Genomic DNA, 13,171 nt, shown 5'->3' on the forward strand with positions numbered 1-13,171 from the left:
CGGACACCTAACTTACACACCTTCATGAACTACATACAGAGAGGGAGAGAGAGAGAGACAGCAAGAGAGAGTTCCTTTTACATTTACAGATATAAAATGGATCCACTTGCTTAGAGAATGAGAGGGGGAAAGATGCAAGAGAGAAGAGCGAGGAGAAGGATGGAGAGAAAATAAAGGGAAAAACCGAGGGGGAGAACCGATGCTGATGGAGTGTGGGGAGCTCACTGAAGGAACAGTCTAATATGGCACTTCAAATGAGTGAATCAATTAAGGGAGTATCGTACATGGTGCGTGTGTGTGTGTGTGTGTGTGTGTGTGTGTGTGTGTGTGTGTGTGTGTGTGTGTGTGTGTGTGTGTGTGTGTGTGTGTGTGTGTGTGTGTGTGTGTGTGTGTGTGTGTGTGTGTGTGTGTGTGTGTGTGTGTGTGTGTGTGTGGCATTGAAAATAAAAGAAGACACATACATATGCACAGGGCTGATTACAATAACAAAGGTGGGCATGGGAGCTGTGCTTCAAGACAGCTGTCCATTTACACGACCAGACAGCAAGGATCAGACTAGAACTAACTGAATAATTAAAACTAGCAAAGAATACTGAATCAACCACTTCTCTTTTTTTACTTTTCTTTCCCCCTTTTTTATTCAGCCATGTTGTTCTTAGCAATCTATTTGTACAAAGATAGATGCATGTGGCTCCCGAGTGGTGCAGCGGTCCAAGGCCCTGCATCACAGTGCTAGAGGCGTCACTACAGACGCCCCGGTTCCAATCCAGGCTGTATCACAACCCGGCCGTGATTGGAAGTCCCATAGGGCGGCGCACAATTGGCCCAGCGACCTCCGGGTTTGGCCGGGGGTAGGCCGTCATTGTAAATAAGAATGTGTTCTTAACTGACTTGCCTAGTTAAATGAAGGTTCAACTAATATATATATATATATCACTCACACAGACACTTTCTCTCTCTCTGTCATTGTGTGCTTTTCAAAGTGGACGTCTGTCACATGCGCCCCTTACACAGACAGCGCCTGTACCAACTGTCCACACGACGGATGGAAGGGCCGCCGAGGTCAGCAAAAACAAAAGCAGCGAGGGAAAAGTCAGTGACTCATTTTGAAGTCGACTCCCCCTCAACCTCTGGGGTGACGTAGGGGTGACTGATTACGAGACGCTCAGAGCCGATGGGTGTCGACGGGCTAAACATTCACAGCAACTGAATCTCCAGCAAAGAAGTGGTTGTATTTCCACACCAACCAAACACGCACCGTTTCCTCCCACTCACTGAACTGCAGCCGTTGTAAACGTGCAGTATGCCAACCATTGTCACCACACTCAAATGTGTCCTGCGACCCGATTAGTTAACCGTCACTATGACCTTTGACCTCGAGGTTATGAGGTCACTTCTACCATGAGCTGTTCTTCAAATGTGTGCCCCTCTCTCTAGTCTCGAAAAACTAATTTGATTACCCACTGGCCACACACTGGCTGAATCAACGTTGTTTCATTTCAATAAAGTTACGCTGACCCAACGTGGAATAGACATTGCATTAACTGACATCTGTTCCTAGTGGGTAGGGTCTGGTTTCAACAATGGACTCTTTTTGGCATAGAGGAACTAAGTCACTGCCTACGTCGAGAAGGGGAAAGTTTTCCGGGGACTATTCCAACAAATCACGAGTCAGACACGCCAGAAAGTTGCGATTCAAAACCAAAGTCTGCAGGCGAAACCTTTGCAGGGGTTTTAGCTAAGGCAGTTGATGCTAACTAGTCACTTGCGAAATGCCCTCATTAAAAATAACCTTGGTGATCTCCATCTTGCCAGTTTCTATTTTGTATTTTATTCAAGTGGATAAAGTAGTGTCGTAGGCAGTGATGTAGTTCCTCTATGCCAAAAGAGACCATAATTGAAACCAGACCATCTCATAATCAATCACCCGACCCCAAGTTGCCTAGGGTCAGGTTTTCAAGACTACTCTCTCTACCCCTTCTCGCTCCCTCTCTCTAATCCACTCTTTTGTCTTTTCTCTCTTTCTCCACACCTTTCACCAGTTTATTTTTTCTTGATCTCTCCCTTCAACCCCCCCTGTATTAGCCAACCCTATAGGTACTTCTAAAAGAGATAGACCTGTTGCAGTGGCGGGTGGGAGAAAAGAAGAAAGGAGGCATGACGTGTGTGGATGTGTCAACGATATGGGGGGTGTGAGCAGTGCTGAGCTGTAGATGACAAAAACACACTCTCTTTTTCACACTACCAACCCCCGACCACCACCATGAGAACTAACAGCTGGGGAGGCGGGAGAGAGAATGAAAAAGAGAGATGGAAAGTGGGGATTAGCCAGGTGTTCGATAATACAGGTAAAGTGAGGACACTGTAGGGAAAGAAAATTGGGTCAAGGGTGTGAAATGAGTGTGAGGGAGACAGAGAGAATAAAGAGGATGGAATCGCTGGATGGGTATGGAATGGGTGTGAGGGAGACAGAGAGAATTAAGAAAATGGAATGGTTGGGTGGGTGTGGAATGGGTGTGAGGGAGAGTGAGAAGAGAATGGAATGGTTGGATGGGTGTGGAATGGTGTGAGGGAGAGAGAGAGAGAATGAAGAGAATGGAATGGTTGGATGGGTGTGGAATGGTGTGAGGGAGAGAGAGAGAGAATGGAATGGTTGGATGGGTGTGGAATGGTGTGAGGGAGAGAGAGAGAATGAAGAGAATGGAATGGTTGGATGGGTGTGGAATGGTGTGAGGGAGAGTGAGAAGAGAATGGAATGGTTGGATGGGTGTGGAATGGTGTGAGGGAGAGAGAGAGAGAGAGAATGGAATGGTTGGATGGGTGTGGAATGGTGTGAGGGAGAGAGAGAGAGAATGGAATGGTTGGATGGGTGTGGAATGGTGTGAGGGAGAGAGAGAGAATGAAGAGAATGGAATGGTTGGATGGGTGTGGAATGGTGTGAGGGAGAGAGAGAGAGAATGGAATGGTTGGATGGGTGTGGAATGGGTGTGAGGGAGAGAGTGAGAAGAGAATGGAATGGTTGGATGGGTGTGGAATGGTGTGAGGGAGAGAGAGAGAGAATGGAATGGTTGGATGGGTGTGGAATGGGTGTGAGGGAGAGAGTGAGAAGAGAATGGAATGGTTGGATGGGTGTGGAATGGGTGTGAGGGAGAGAGAGAGAGAATGGAATGGTTGGATGGGTGTGGAATGGTGTGAGGGAGAGAGAGAGAATGAAGAGAATGGAATGGTTGGATGGGTGTGGAATGGTGTGAGGGAGAGAGAGAGAGAATGGAATGGTTGGATGGGTGTGGAATGGGTGTGAGGGAGAGAGTGAGAAGAGAATGGAATGGTTGGATGGGTGTGGAATGGTGTGAGGGAGAGAGAGAGAGAATGGAATGGTTGGATGGGTGTGGAATGGTGTGAGGGAGAGAGAGAGAGAATGGAATGGTTGGATGGGTGTGGAATGGTGTGAGGGAGAGAGAGAGAGAATGGAATGGTTGGATGGGTGTGGAATGGTGTGAGGGAGAGAGAGAGAATGAAGAGAATGGAATGGTTGGATGGGTGTGGAATGGTGTGAGGGAGAGAGAGAGAGAATGGAATGGTTGGATGGGTGTGGAATGGTGTGAGGGAGAGAGAGAGAGAATGGAATGGTTGGATGGGTGTGGAATGGTGTGAGGGAGAGAGAGAGAGAATGGAATGGTTGGATGGGTGTGGAATGGTGTGAGGGAGAGAGAGAGAGAATGGAATGGTTGGATGGGTGTGGAATGGTGTGAGGGAGAGAGAGAGAGAATGGAATGGTTGGATGGGTGTGGAATGGGAAGGGGACACAGAGTGAAGGAGACCAGCCGGTAGGGGGAGGGAGAGGGGGAGTAAGGGAGGAGACGACAAGGTGGAGGAGGGATTGAGGGAGGTTTTAATGAGCTACAGGCCCTCCTCTCCTCTTCTCTTTTCTCCTCTTCCTCCTTTCCTGTCTTGCTATGTGGCTAGGTTGTGGATCATTTAGGGGGTGTGCAAGTGTGTGTGTGTGTGTCAAGTTAAGTTGTTGTACTCACAGCTGTCTTCCTCCTCAGTGATGGCGCTGATGACGTAGCAGGCGTACACGAAGCCCAGGAGCTGAGAAAACACACACAGTGAGTTAGAGCACACAGAGGAGTGTGTGTGTGCGTGTGCAAACATATGAAGTACAACTATAGGATAGAGAGAACAGAGAAAACATACAGTACCCAAGGGGATAAACACCTCCATTCAAACATAGCGACTGGGGACGCGAGTGTATGTACAGGGAGTAGCTGGTTGGGGGATGGCACGACAGGTTGCAATCAAAATCGCTGATCAGCACATAGATCAGCATGTGCAGTATGAGTCTATGAGCTCATCTATATTCCTCTCGATCTAAATAATGTGTTCTGCGATACACAAAATCAACAACATGCCCAGAGACACTTCCTCAGAAAACAAACGCATGAAGACACCCTGCACTTAAACAAGCTGGTGTAACCATTAGATAACCCAACCAAGGACACTATTCTGGGCTCAGCAGCCTATCGTCCTGAATCGAGGCAAAGTGACAATAGGCTGTACTGTCGACAGATGGCTGTCATCTATTCTGAGACACACACACTGGGGCTAAGAAAGAGAGACAGACAGACACTCTCTACCCCCGATGACTTGGCACACTGCCATGCCAATTAAACCAGCGTCGGGCACAATGCCCTCAAAACACACACGGGGCAACCGGAGACTGTGTGTGTGTGTGTGTATATTTGGGCATGCATGTTTTCATGCACAAGTGAGCCTAGTGATGGTACAGGCTATACAGTATACGAGTGTCTGTCTGTGGCTGTGTGTTCTTGAAGGGTAATGACTAGTCCTATAATCACACCCTCAGACAACATTAGCAGCCTAAATTAGTTTTAAGAGAGAAAATTGAGTCCACCCTACCTTCTCTCTGTCAGCTAATTACCTCTGACAGGCAGGCCAGCCATTACAGTAGTAGGGAATTAACATACACGTAAAGCCCGGACCACACACAAGATGGTGTTAGCAGCAGGGGGCCAGACATTGTTTGGTTTGCATTAACAATGTGTGTGTGTGGTGTGTGTGTTTGATATGCATGAATTGCCTTGATTAAAGTGTCTGGAGGGATCAGCCAACAACACAGTCAGCAAATACAGACTGTCAGGGTGGGAGGATAGCGCATAGGTGGAGGTTGATAGGGAGGTTGTATGTGGGGGGGGGGGGGGGGGGTATTTAACTCAACTGTTGTCCTGAATCTGTAGCCGTTCAGTCATTACTGGTCATTTTCTGAGTCACAACGGTCCAACAGCTTATTAGCTGACATTAAATCAACTGTCGGTCCCGTGTGGCGCAGTTGGTCAAGCATGGCGCTTGCAACCCCAAGGTTGTGGGCTCCATTCCCACGGGGCACCAGTACGAAGAAGTAAGTCAAACGTATGCAGTCACTACTCGTCTCTCGTCTCTCTCGGCCGTCTGTGGGGGTCTCTCTGTTCTAATAGCACTAATGGAAAGTGACTCCTCTGACAGCTCCCCTCGTCTCTCTCGGCCGTCTGTGGGGGTCTCTCTGTTCTAATAACACTAATGGAAAGTGACTCCTCTGACAGCTCCTCTCGTCTCTCTCGGGCCGTCTGTGGGGGTCTCTCCGTTCTAATAACACTAATGGAAAGTGACTCCTCTGACAGCTCCTCTCGTCTCTCTCGGCCGTCTGTGGGGGTCTCTCCGTTCTAATAGCACTAATGGAAAGTGACTCCTTTGACAGCTCCCCTCGTCTCTCTCGGCCGTCTGTGGGGGTCTCTCTGTTCTAATAACACTAATGGAAAGTGACTCCTCTGACAGCTCCTCTCGTCTCTCTCGGGCCGTCTGTGGGGGTCTCTCCGTTCTAATAACACTAATGGAAAGTGACTCCTCTGACAGCTCCTCTCGTCTCTCTCGGCCGTCTGTGGGGGTCTCTCCGTTCTAATAGCACTAATGGAAAGTGACTCATTTGACAGCTACCCTCGGCTCTGTCTAAGGTGGTATGTCTGGGTGTGCTATGCGTACGTGTGTGACCGCATCTTAAGCGGAGTGTGTGACCGAGGAAAACGTAGGGTGGAGAATGGAAAACGGGGTTGAGGGATGGGAAAATGCGGCTGAGATGAGAAGAATTCAGAATGATTGGATGACTTCAAACCCAGGATTTGTTCCATTTGCCGTTCATCTATTATCTATAGCAAACAGTGGAGGCTGCTGAGGGGAGGACGGCTCATAATAATAGCTGGTACCGAGCCAATGGAATGGCATCAAAACACATGGAAACCATGTGTTTGATGCATCTGATGACATTCCACCCCTTTCCACTCCAGCCACAACCATGAGCCCATCCTCCCCAATTAAGGTGCCACCAACCTCCTGTGATAGCAAAGCTTATCGGAGGAAACAGGCTTTGGGAGAAAACATGATATTCCACATTCATCCTCTCAGGAGAACATCAGCCCACACACAAGCAAACACATTCACAATAATACATGTGCATGTACACACAACGGCATTCACATACACACACTACTCACTACTGCCATTGAGAAGCAGTGTAGCTTTGAAGGACGCACAGCTGCTCAGCTAGGGGAGACAGACATTTGCATGCGTTAATGAAGGGCACTGTCAACGCTGCAAATATTAGCCCAGGTAGAGCGAGACAACCAGATTCCACACACATACACACACATGCACACACACACAGAGGAAATGACGACAATTAAAATGATTTGCATATCTGACATTTTGGGGAATTGAGGCCTTCATCAGGGTGCCCAGTCCAGTAACACGTATTGTATTTCTTTTACTTTGGCAGTAGTTATTTTTCAGTCAGTCCTTTGGCAGTAGTTATTTTTCAGTCAGTCCTTTGCGTGTGTGTGTGTGAGACAGGAGGGGGATTTCCATTGATCGGCTGGCTAATTAACACACTATTGATCGGGCTCACTGTCCTTGGAGAAAAGCACAATGCAGCCATTTTTTATATCAATTTCAAATAATTTCAGGGTAACAATTAAGTACTTTACTGTAATAGTTTTCCAACCATTTCCAATGGTTAAAATAAAAAATATATAGTTTTTTAGCAAAAAACGATTTCTCAAGCTAGAATTTAGTTAGGACTGTCTGGGAATGGTCTTAATGGGGAGGTGATAACTGAAATCCAGCTGTTATTGGCAGAGAGTTTTGGAACTCTCGTTGTTATTTGTCTAATAGCTAATTTACCGCCAGGTGATGTCACCAGGCAACCCTAAACTCCACCCATGCAAAACCTGCTGATTAAAAAGGCTTGTGTAGATTGTCTTTTCAACCAGCAACTATCAGGAAATAACAAAAACAACAGTTAGCATGTCTTGGGGGTATGATCTTTGACCCTCTGCTCAAACGGTCATTAACAGACTCCATGAGGGTGGTATGAGGGCCCGACGTCCACAGGTGGGGGTTGTGCTTACAGCCCAACACCGTGCAGGACGTTTGGCATTTGCCAGAGAACACCAATATTGGCAAATTCGCCACTGGCGCCCTGTGCTCTTCACAGATGAAAGCAGGTTCACACTGAGCACATGAGCACATGTGACAGACATGACAGAGTCTGGAGACGCCGTGGAGAACGGTCTGCTGCCTGCAACATCCTCCAGCATGACCGGTTTGGCGGTGGGTCAGTCATGGTGTGGGGTGGCATTTCTTTGTGGGGCCGCACAGCCCTCCATGTGCTCGCCAGAGGTAGCCTGACTGCCATTAGGTACCGAGATGAGATCCTCAGAGCCCTTGTGAGACCATATGCTGACACATGCACATTTGTGGCCTGCTGGAGGTCATTTTGCAGGGCTCTGGCAGTGCTCCTCCTGCTGAGGTAGCGGAGGTAGGTAGCGGAGGTAGCGGTCCTGCTGCTGGGTTGTTGCCCTCCTACGGCCTCCTCCACGTCTCCTGATGTACTGGCCTGTCTCCTGGTAGCGCCTCCATGCTCTGGACACTACGCTGACAGACACAGCAAACCTTCTTGCCACAGCTCGCATTGATGTGCCATCCTGGATGAGCTGCACTACCTGAGCCACTTGTGTGGGTTGTAGACTCCGTCTCATGCTACCACTAGAGTGAGAGCACCGCCAGCATTCAAAAGTGACCAAAACATCAGCCAGGAAGCATAGGAACTGAGAATTGGTCTGTGGTCACCACCTGCAGAATCACTCCTTTATTGGGGGTGTCTTGCTAATTGCCTATAATTTCCACCTTTTGTCTATTCCATTTGCACAACAGCATGTGAAATGTATTGTCAATCAGTGTTGCTTCCTAAGTGGACAGTTTGATTTCACAGAAGTGTGATTGACTTGGAGTTACATTGTGTTGTTTAAGTGTTCCCTTTATTTTTTTGAGCAGTGTAGATAAACAAAAGTGAAGTAAACAATAAAAAATGAACAGTAAATATTACACTCACAAAAGTTCCAAAGGAATAGAGAAATGTAAAATGTCAATTTATGGCTATATACAGGGTCGCAACGATGTACACATAGTTAAAGTAAACAAGGGTTAATAAATATATACAAATAAATATGGGTTGTATTTACAATGGTGTTTGTTTTTTCACTGGTTGCCCTTTTCTTGTGGCAACAGGTCACATATCTTGCTGCTGTGATGCACACTGTGGCATTTCACCCGATAGATATGGGAGTTTATCAAAGTTGGATTTGTTTTGGAATTCTTTGTGAATCTGTGTAATCTGAGGGAAATATGTGTCTCTAATATGGTCATACATTTTTGCAGGAGGTTAGGAAGTGCAGCTCAGTTTCAACTTAATTTTGTGGGCAGTGTCCACATAGCCTGTCTTCTCTTGAGAGCCAGATCTGCCCTACGGCGGCCTTTCTCAATAGCAAGGCTATGCTCACTGAGTCTGTACATAGTCAAAGCTTTCCTTCATTTTGAGTCAGTCACAGTGGTCAGGTATTCTGCCACTGTGTACTCTCTGTTTAGTGGGCCAAATAGCAATCTAGTTTGCTCTGTTTTTTTGTTAATTCTTTCCAATATGTCAAGTAATTATCTTTTTGTTTTCTAATGATTTGGTTGGGTCTAATTGTGTTGCTATCCTGGGGCTCTGTGGAGTCTGTTTGTGTTTGTGAACAGAGTACCAGGACCAGCTTGCTTAGGGGACTCTTCTCCAGGTTCATCTCTCTGTAGGCGATGGCTTTGTTATGGAAGGTTTGGGAATCGCTTCCTTTTAGATGGTTGTAGAATTTAACGTCTCTTTTCTGGATTTGGATCATTAGTGGGTATCGGCCTAATTCTGCTCTGCATTGCATTATTTGGTGTTTTACGTTGTACACTGAGGATATTTTTGAAGAATTCTGCATGCAGAGTCTCAATTTGGTGTATGTCCCATTTTGTGAATTCTTGGTTGGTGAGCGGACCCCAGACCTCACAACCATAAAGGGCAATGGGTTCTATAACTGATTCAAGTATTTTTAGCCAGATCCTAATCGGGATGTCAAATTTGATGTTTCTTTTGATGGCATAGAAGGCCCTTGCCTTTCTCAGATCGTTCACAGCTTTGTGGAAGTGACCTGTGGTGCTGATGTTTAGGCCAAGGTACATATAGTTTTTTGTGTGGTCTAGGGCAACGGTGTCTAGATGGAATTTGTATTTGCGGTCCTGGCGACTGAACATTTTTTGGAACACCATTATTTTTGTCTTACTGAGATTTACTGTCAAGAGCCCAGGTCTCACAGAATCTGTGCAGAAGATCTAGGTGCTGCTGTAAAGCCCTCCTAGGTTGGGAACAGAAGCCACAGATCCTCAGCAAACAGTAGACATTTGACTTCAGATTCTAGTATTTTGTGGTCTGTATATTTTATCATTTCATTTAGGATACCATCAATACCACAGGTCTTTTTGGGTTGGAGGTTTTGTATTTTGTCCTGTAGTTCATTCACTGTAATAGGAGAATCCAGTGGGTTCTGGTAGTCTTTAATAGTTGATTCTAAGATTTATATTTGATCATGTATATGTTTTTGCTGTTTGTTCTTTGTTACAGAGCCAAAAAGATTGGAGAAGTGGTTTATCCATACATCTCCATTTTGGATAGATAACTCTTCGTGTTGTTTGTTTAGTGTTTTCCAATTTTCCGAGGAGTGGTTAGATTCTATGGATTATTCAATTACATTGAGCTGATTTCTGATGCGCTGTTCCTTCTTCTTCCGTAGTGTATTTCTGTATTGTTTTAGTGATTCACCATAGTGAAGGCTCAGGTTTTCTGGGCCTCTGTTTTTGGTTGGATAGGTTTCTCAATTGCTTTCTTAGATTTTTGCATTCTTCATCAAACCATTTGTCACTGTTGTTAATTTTCTAAGGTTGTCTGCTTGAAATGTTTTGATTTGACAGGGAAGCTGAAAGGTCAAATATACTGTTTAGGTTTTCTACTGTCAAGTTTACACCTTCACTATTACAGTGAAACGTTTTGTCCAGGAAGTTGTGTAGAAGGGATTGAATTTGTTGTTGCCTAATAGTTTTTTGGTAGGTTTCTACACTACTTTCCATCCATCTATAGAATTTCTTAATATTATTCAGTTCCTTTGGCTTTGACGCCTCATGGTTGAGTATTGCTCTGTTCAAGTAGACTGATTTTGCTGTGATCTGATAGGCATGTCAGTGGGCTGACTGAACGCTCTGAGAGACTCTGGGTTGACGTCAGTGATAAAATAATTTACAGTACTACTGCCAAATCAAATATCAAATCAAACTTTATTTGTCACATGCGCCGAATACAACATGTGTAGACTTTACCGTGAAATGCTTACTTACTAAAATAAAAAGTAATAATAAAAAAGTAACACGATAACAATAATGAGGTTATATACAGGGGGTACCGGTACCGAGCCAGTGTGCGGGGGTACAGGTTAGTTGAGGTAATTTGTACATGTAGGTAGGGGTGAAGTAACTATGCATAGATAATAAACAGCGAGTAGCAGCAGTGTACAAAAGGGAGGGGGAGGGGTCAATATAAATTGTCCGGTGGCGATTTTATTAATTGTTCAGCAGTCTTATGCCTTGAGGGTAGAAGCTGTTGAGGAGCCTTTTGGTCCTAGACTTGGCGCTCCGGTACCGCTTGCCGTGCGGTAGCAGAGAAAACAATCTATAGTTTGGGTGACTGGAGTCTGACAATTTTATGGGCTTTCCTCTGACACGCCTATTATATAGGTCCTGGATGGCAGGAAGCTTGGCCCCAGTGATGTACTGGGCCGTTCGCAGTACCCTCTGCAGCGCCTTACGGTCAGATGCCGAGCAGTTGCCATACCAGGCGGTGATGCAACTGGTCAGGGAGCTCTCAATGGTGCAGCTGTAGAACCTTTTTAAGATCTGGGGACCCATGCCAAATCTTTCAGTCTCCTGAGGGGGAAAAGGCTTTGTCGTGCCCTCTTCACAACTGTCTTGGTATGTTTGGACCATGATAGCTTGTTGGTGATGTGGACATCAAGGAACTTGAAACTCTCGACCCGCTTCACTACAGCCCTGTCGATGAGAATGGGGGCCTGTTCAGCCTGCCCTTTCCTGTAGTCCACGATCAGCTCCTTAGTCTTGCTCACATTGAGGGAGAGGTTGTTGTCCTGGCACCACACTGCCAGTTCTCTGACCTCCCCCCTATAGGCTGCCCCATCGTTGTCGGTGATCAGGCCTACCACTGCTGTGCCGTCAGCAAACTTAATGATGGTGTTGGAGTCGTGTTTGGCCACGCAGTCGTGGGTGAACAGGGAATACAGGAGGGGACTAAGTACACACCCTTGAGGGGCCCCAATGTTATGGATCAGCGTGGCAGATGTGTTGTTGCCTACTCTTACCACCTGGGGGCGGCCCCTCAGGAAGTCCATGATCCAGTTGTAGAGGGAGGTGTTTAGTCCCAGAGTCCTTAGCTTAGTGATGAGCTTTGTGGGCACTATGGTGTTGAACGCTGAGCTGTAGTCAATGAATAGCATTCTCACATAGGTGTTCCTTTTCTCCAGGTGGGAAAAGGCAGTGTGGAGTGCAATAGAGAATGCATCATCTGTGGATTTGTTGTCTAGGGTTTCTAGGGTGTGTCTAGGGTTTCTGGGATGATGGTGTTGATGTGAGCCATGACCAGCCTTTCAAAGCACTTCATGGCTACAGATGTGAGTGCTACGGTCGTTAGTCATTTAGGCAGGTTACCTTAGTGTTCTTGGGCACAGGGACTATGGTGGTCTGCTTGAAACATGTTGGTATTACAGACTCGGACAGGGAGAGGTTGTAATCCGTCTGGCCCTGCGGCATTGTGAATGTTGACCTGTCTAAAGGTCTTACTCACATTAGCTGCGGAGAGCGTGATCACACAGTCATCCGGTACAGCTGGTGCTCTCATGCATGTTTCAGGGTTACTTGCCTCGAAGCGAGCATAGAAGTAGTTTAGCTCGTCTGGTAGGCTCGTGTCACTGGGCAGCTCTCGGCTGTGCTTCCATTTGTAGTCTGTAATGATTTGCGAGCACTGCCACATCCGACGAGCGTCAGAGCCAGTGTAGTATGACTCGATCTTAGTCCTGTTTTGATGCTTTGCCTGTTTGATGGTTCGTCAGGAGGGCATAGCGGGATTTCTTATAAGCTAGAGTTAGAGTCCCGCTCCTTGAAAGCGGCAACTCTAGCCTTTAGCTCAGTGTGGATGCTGCCTGTTATCCATGGCTTCTGGATAGGGTATGTACGTACCATCACTGTGGGGACGACGTCATCGATGCACTTATTGATGAAGCCAATGACAGATGTGGTGTACTCCTCAAAGCCATTGGAGGAATCCCGGAACATATTCCAGTCTGTGCTAGCAAAACAGTCCTGTAGCTTAGCATCTGCTTCATCTTACCACTTTTTTACAACTGCTTAAATTTTTTCTTGTAAGCAGGAATCAGGAGAAATGCAGTGTATTGACATTTAATTGTACAACAAAGCTTATTTAGAGAAAACATTTTAAAAAAGATTCACCACCCTCACCCAGTAGCCATGGCCCTCTAGGCATGACCCGTGGGAGGATACATATGAATGCGACAAGCTTGCCACTCAAGATCATTGACCCATGCCCCTTCTGCACGCTCAGTGTTTGGAAAAACAATGCGATTTTTGAGAAGTGCTGTGACCTACACAGACCATTCCTTAAATGCATTGTATCCAAGGTTTCAAC

The 13,171-nt window shown here is 46.4% G+C and overlaps 1 protein-coding gene across 1 annotated transcript in view; it reads right to left on the reverse strand.

Moving 5' to 3' along the window:
* Positions 1-13,171, reverse strand: part of LOC120020550 (sodium/potassium-transporting ATPase subunit beta-1-interacting protein 4-like) — a gene marked incomplete at its 5' end in the record, with an annotated part of 68,825 nt that overhangs the window by 10,280 nt on the left and 45,374 nt on the right. The window contains one exon of the mRNA XM_038964257.1: positions 4,032-4,092. Coding sequence (XP_038820185.1) covers positions 4,032-4,092 — 61 coding nt within the window. The remainder of the gene's footprint in view (positions 1-4,031; positions 4,093-13,171) is intronic.

Source organism: Salvelinus namaycush, chromosome 25 (genome assembly GCF_016432855.1).
Source record: "Salvelinus namaycush isolate Seneca chromosome 25, SaNama_1.0, whole genome shotgun sequence".
In the NCBI taxonomy this organism is placed as follows: Eukaryota; Metazoa; Chordata; class Actinopteri; order Salmoniformes; family Salmonidae; genus Salvelinus; species Salvelinus namaycush.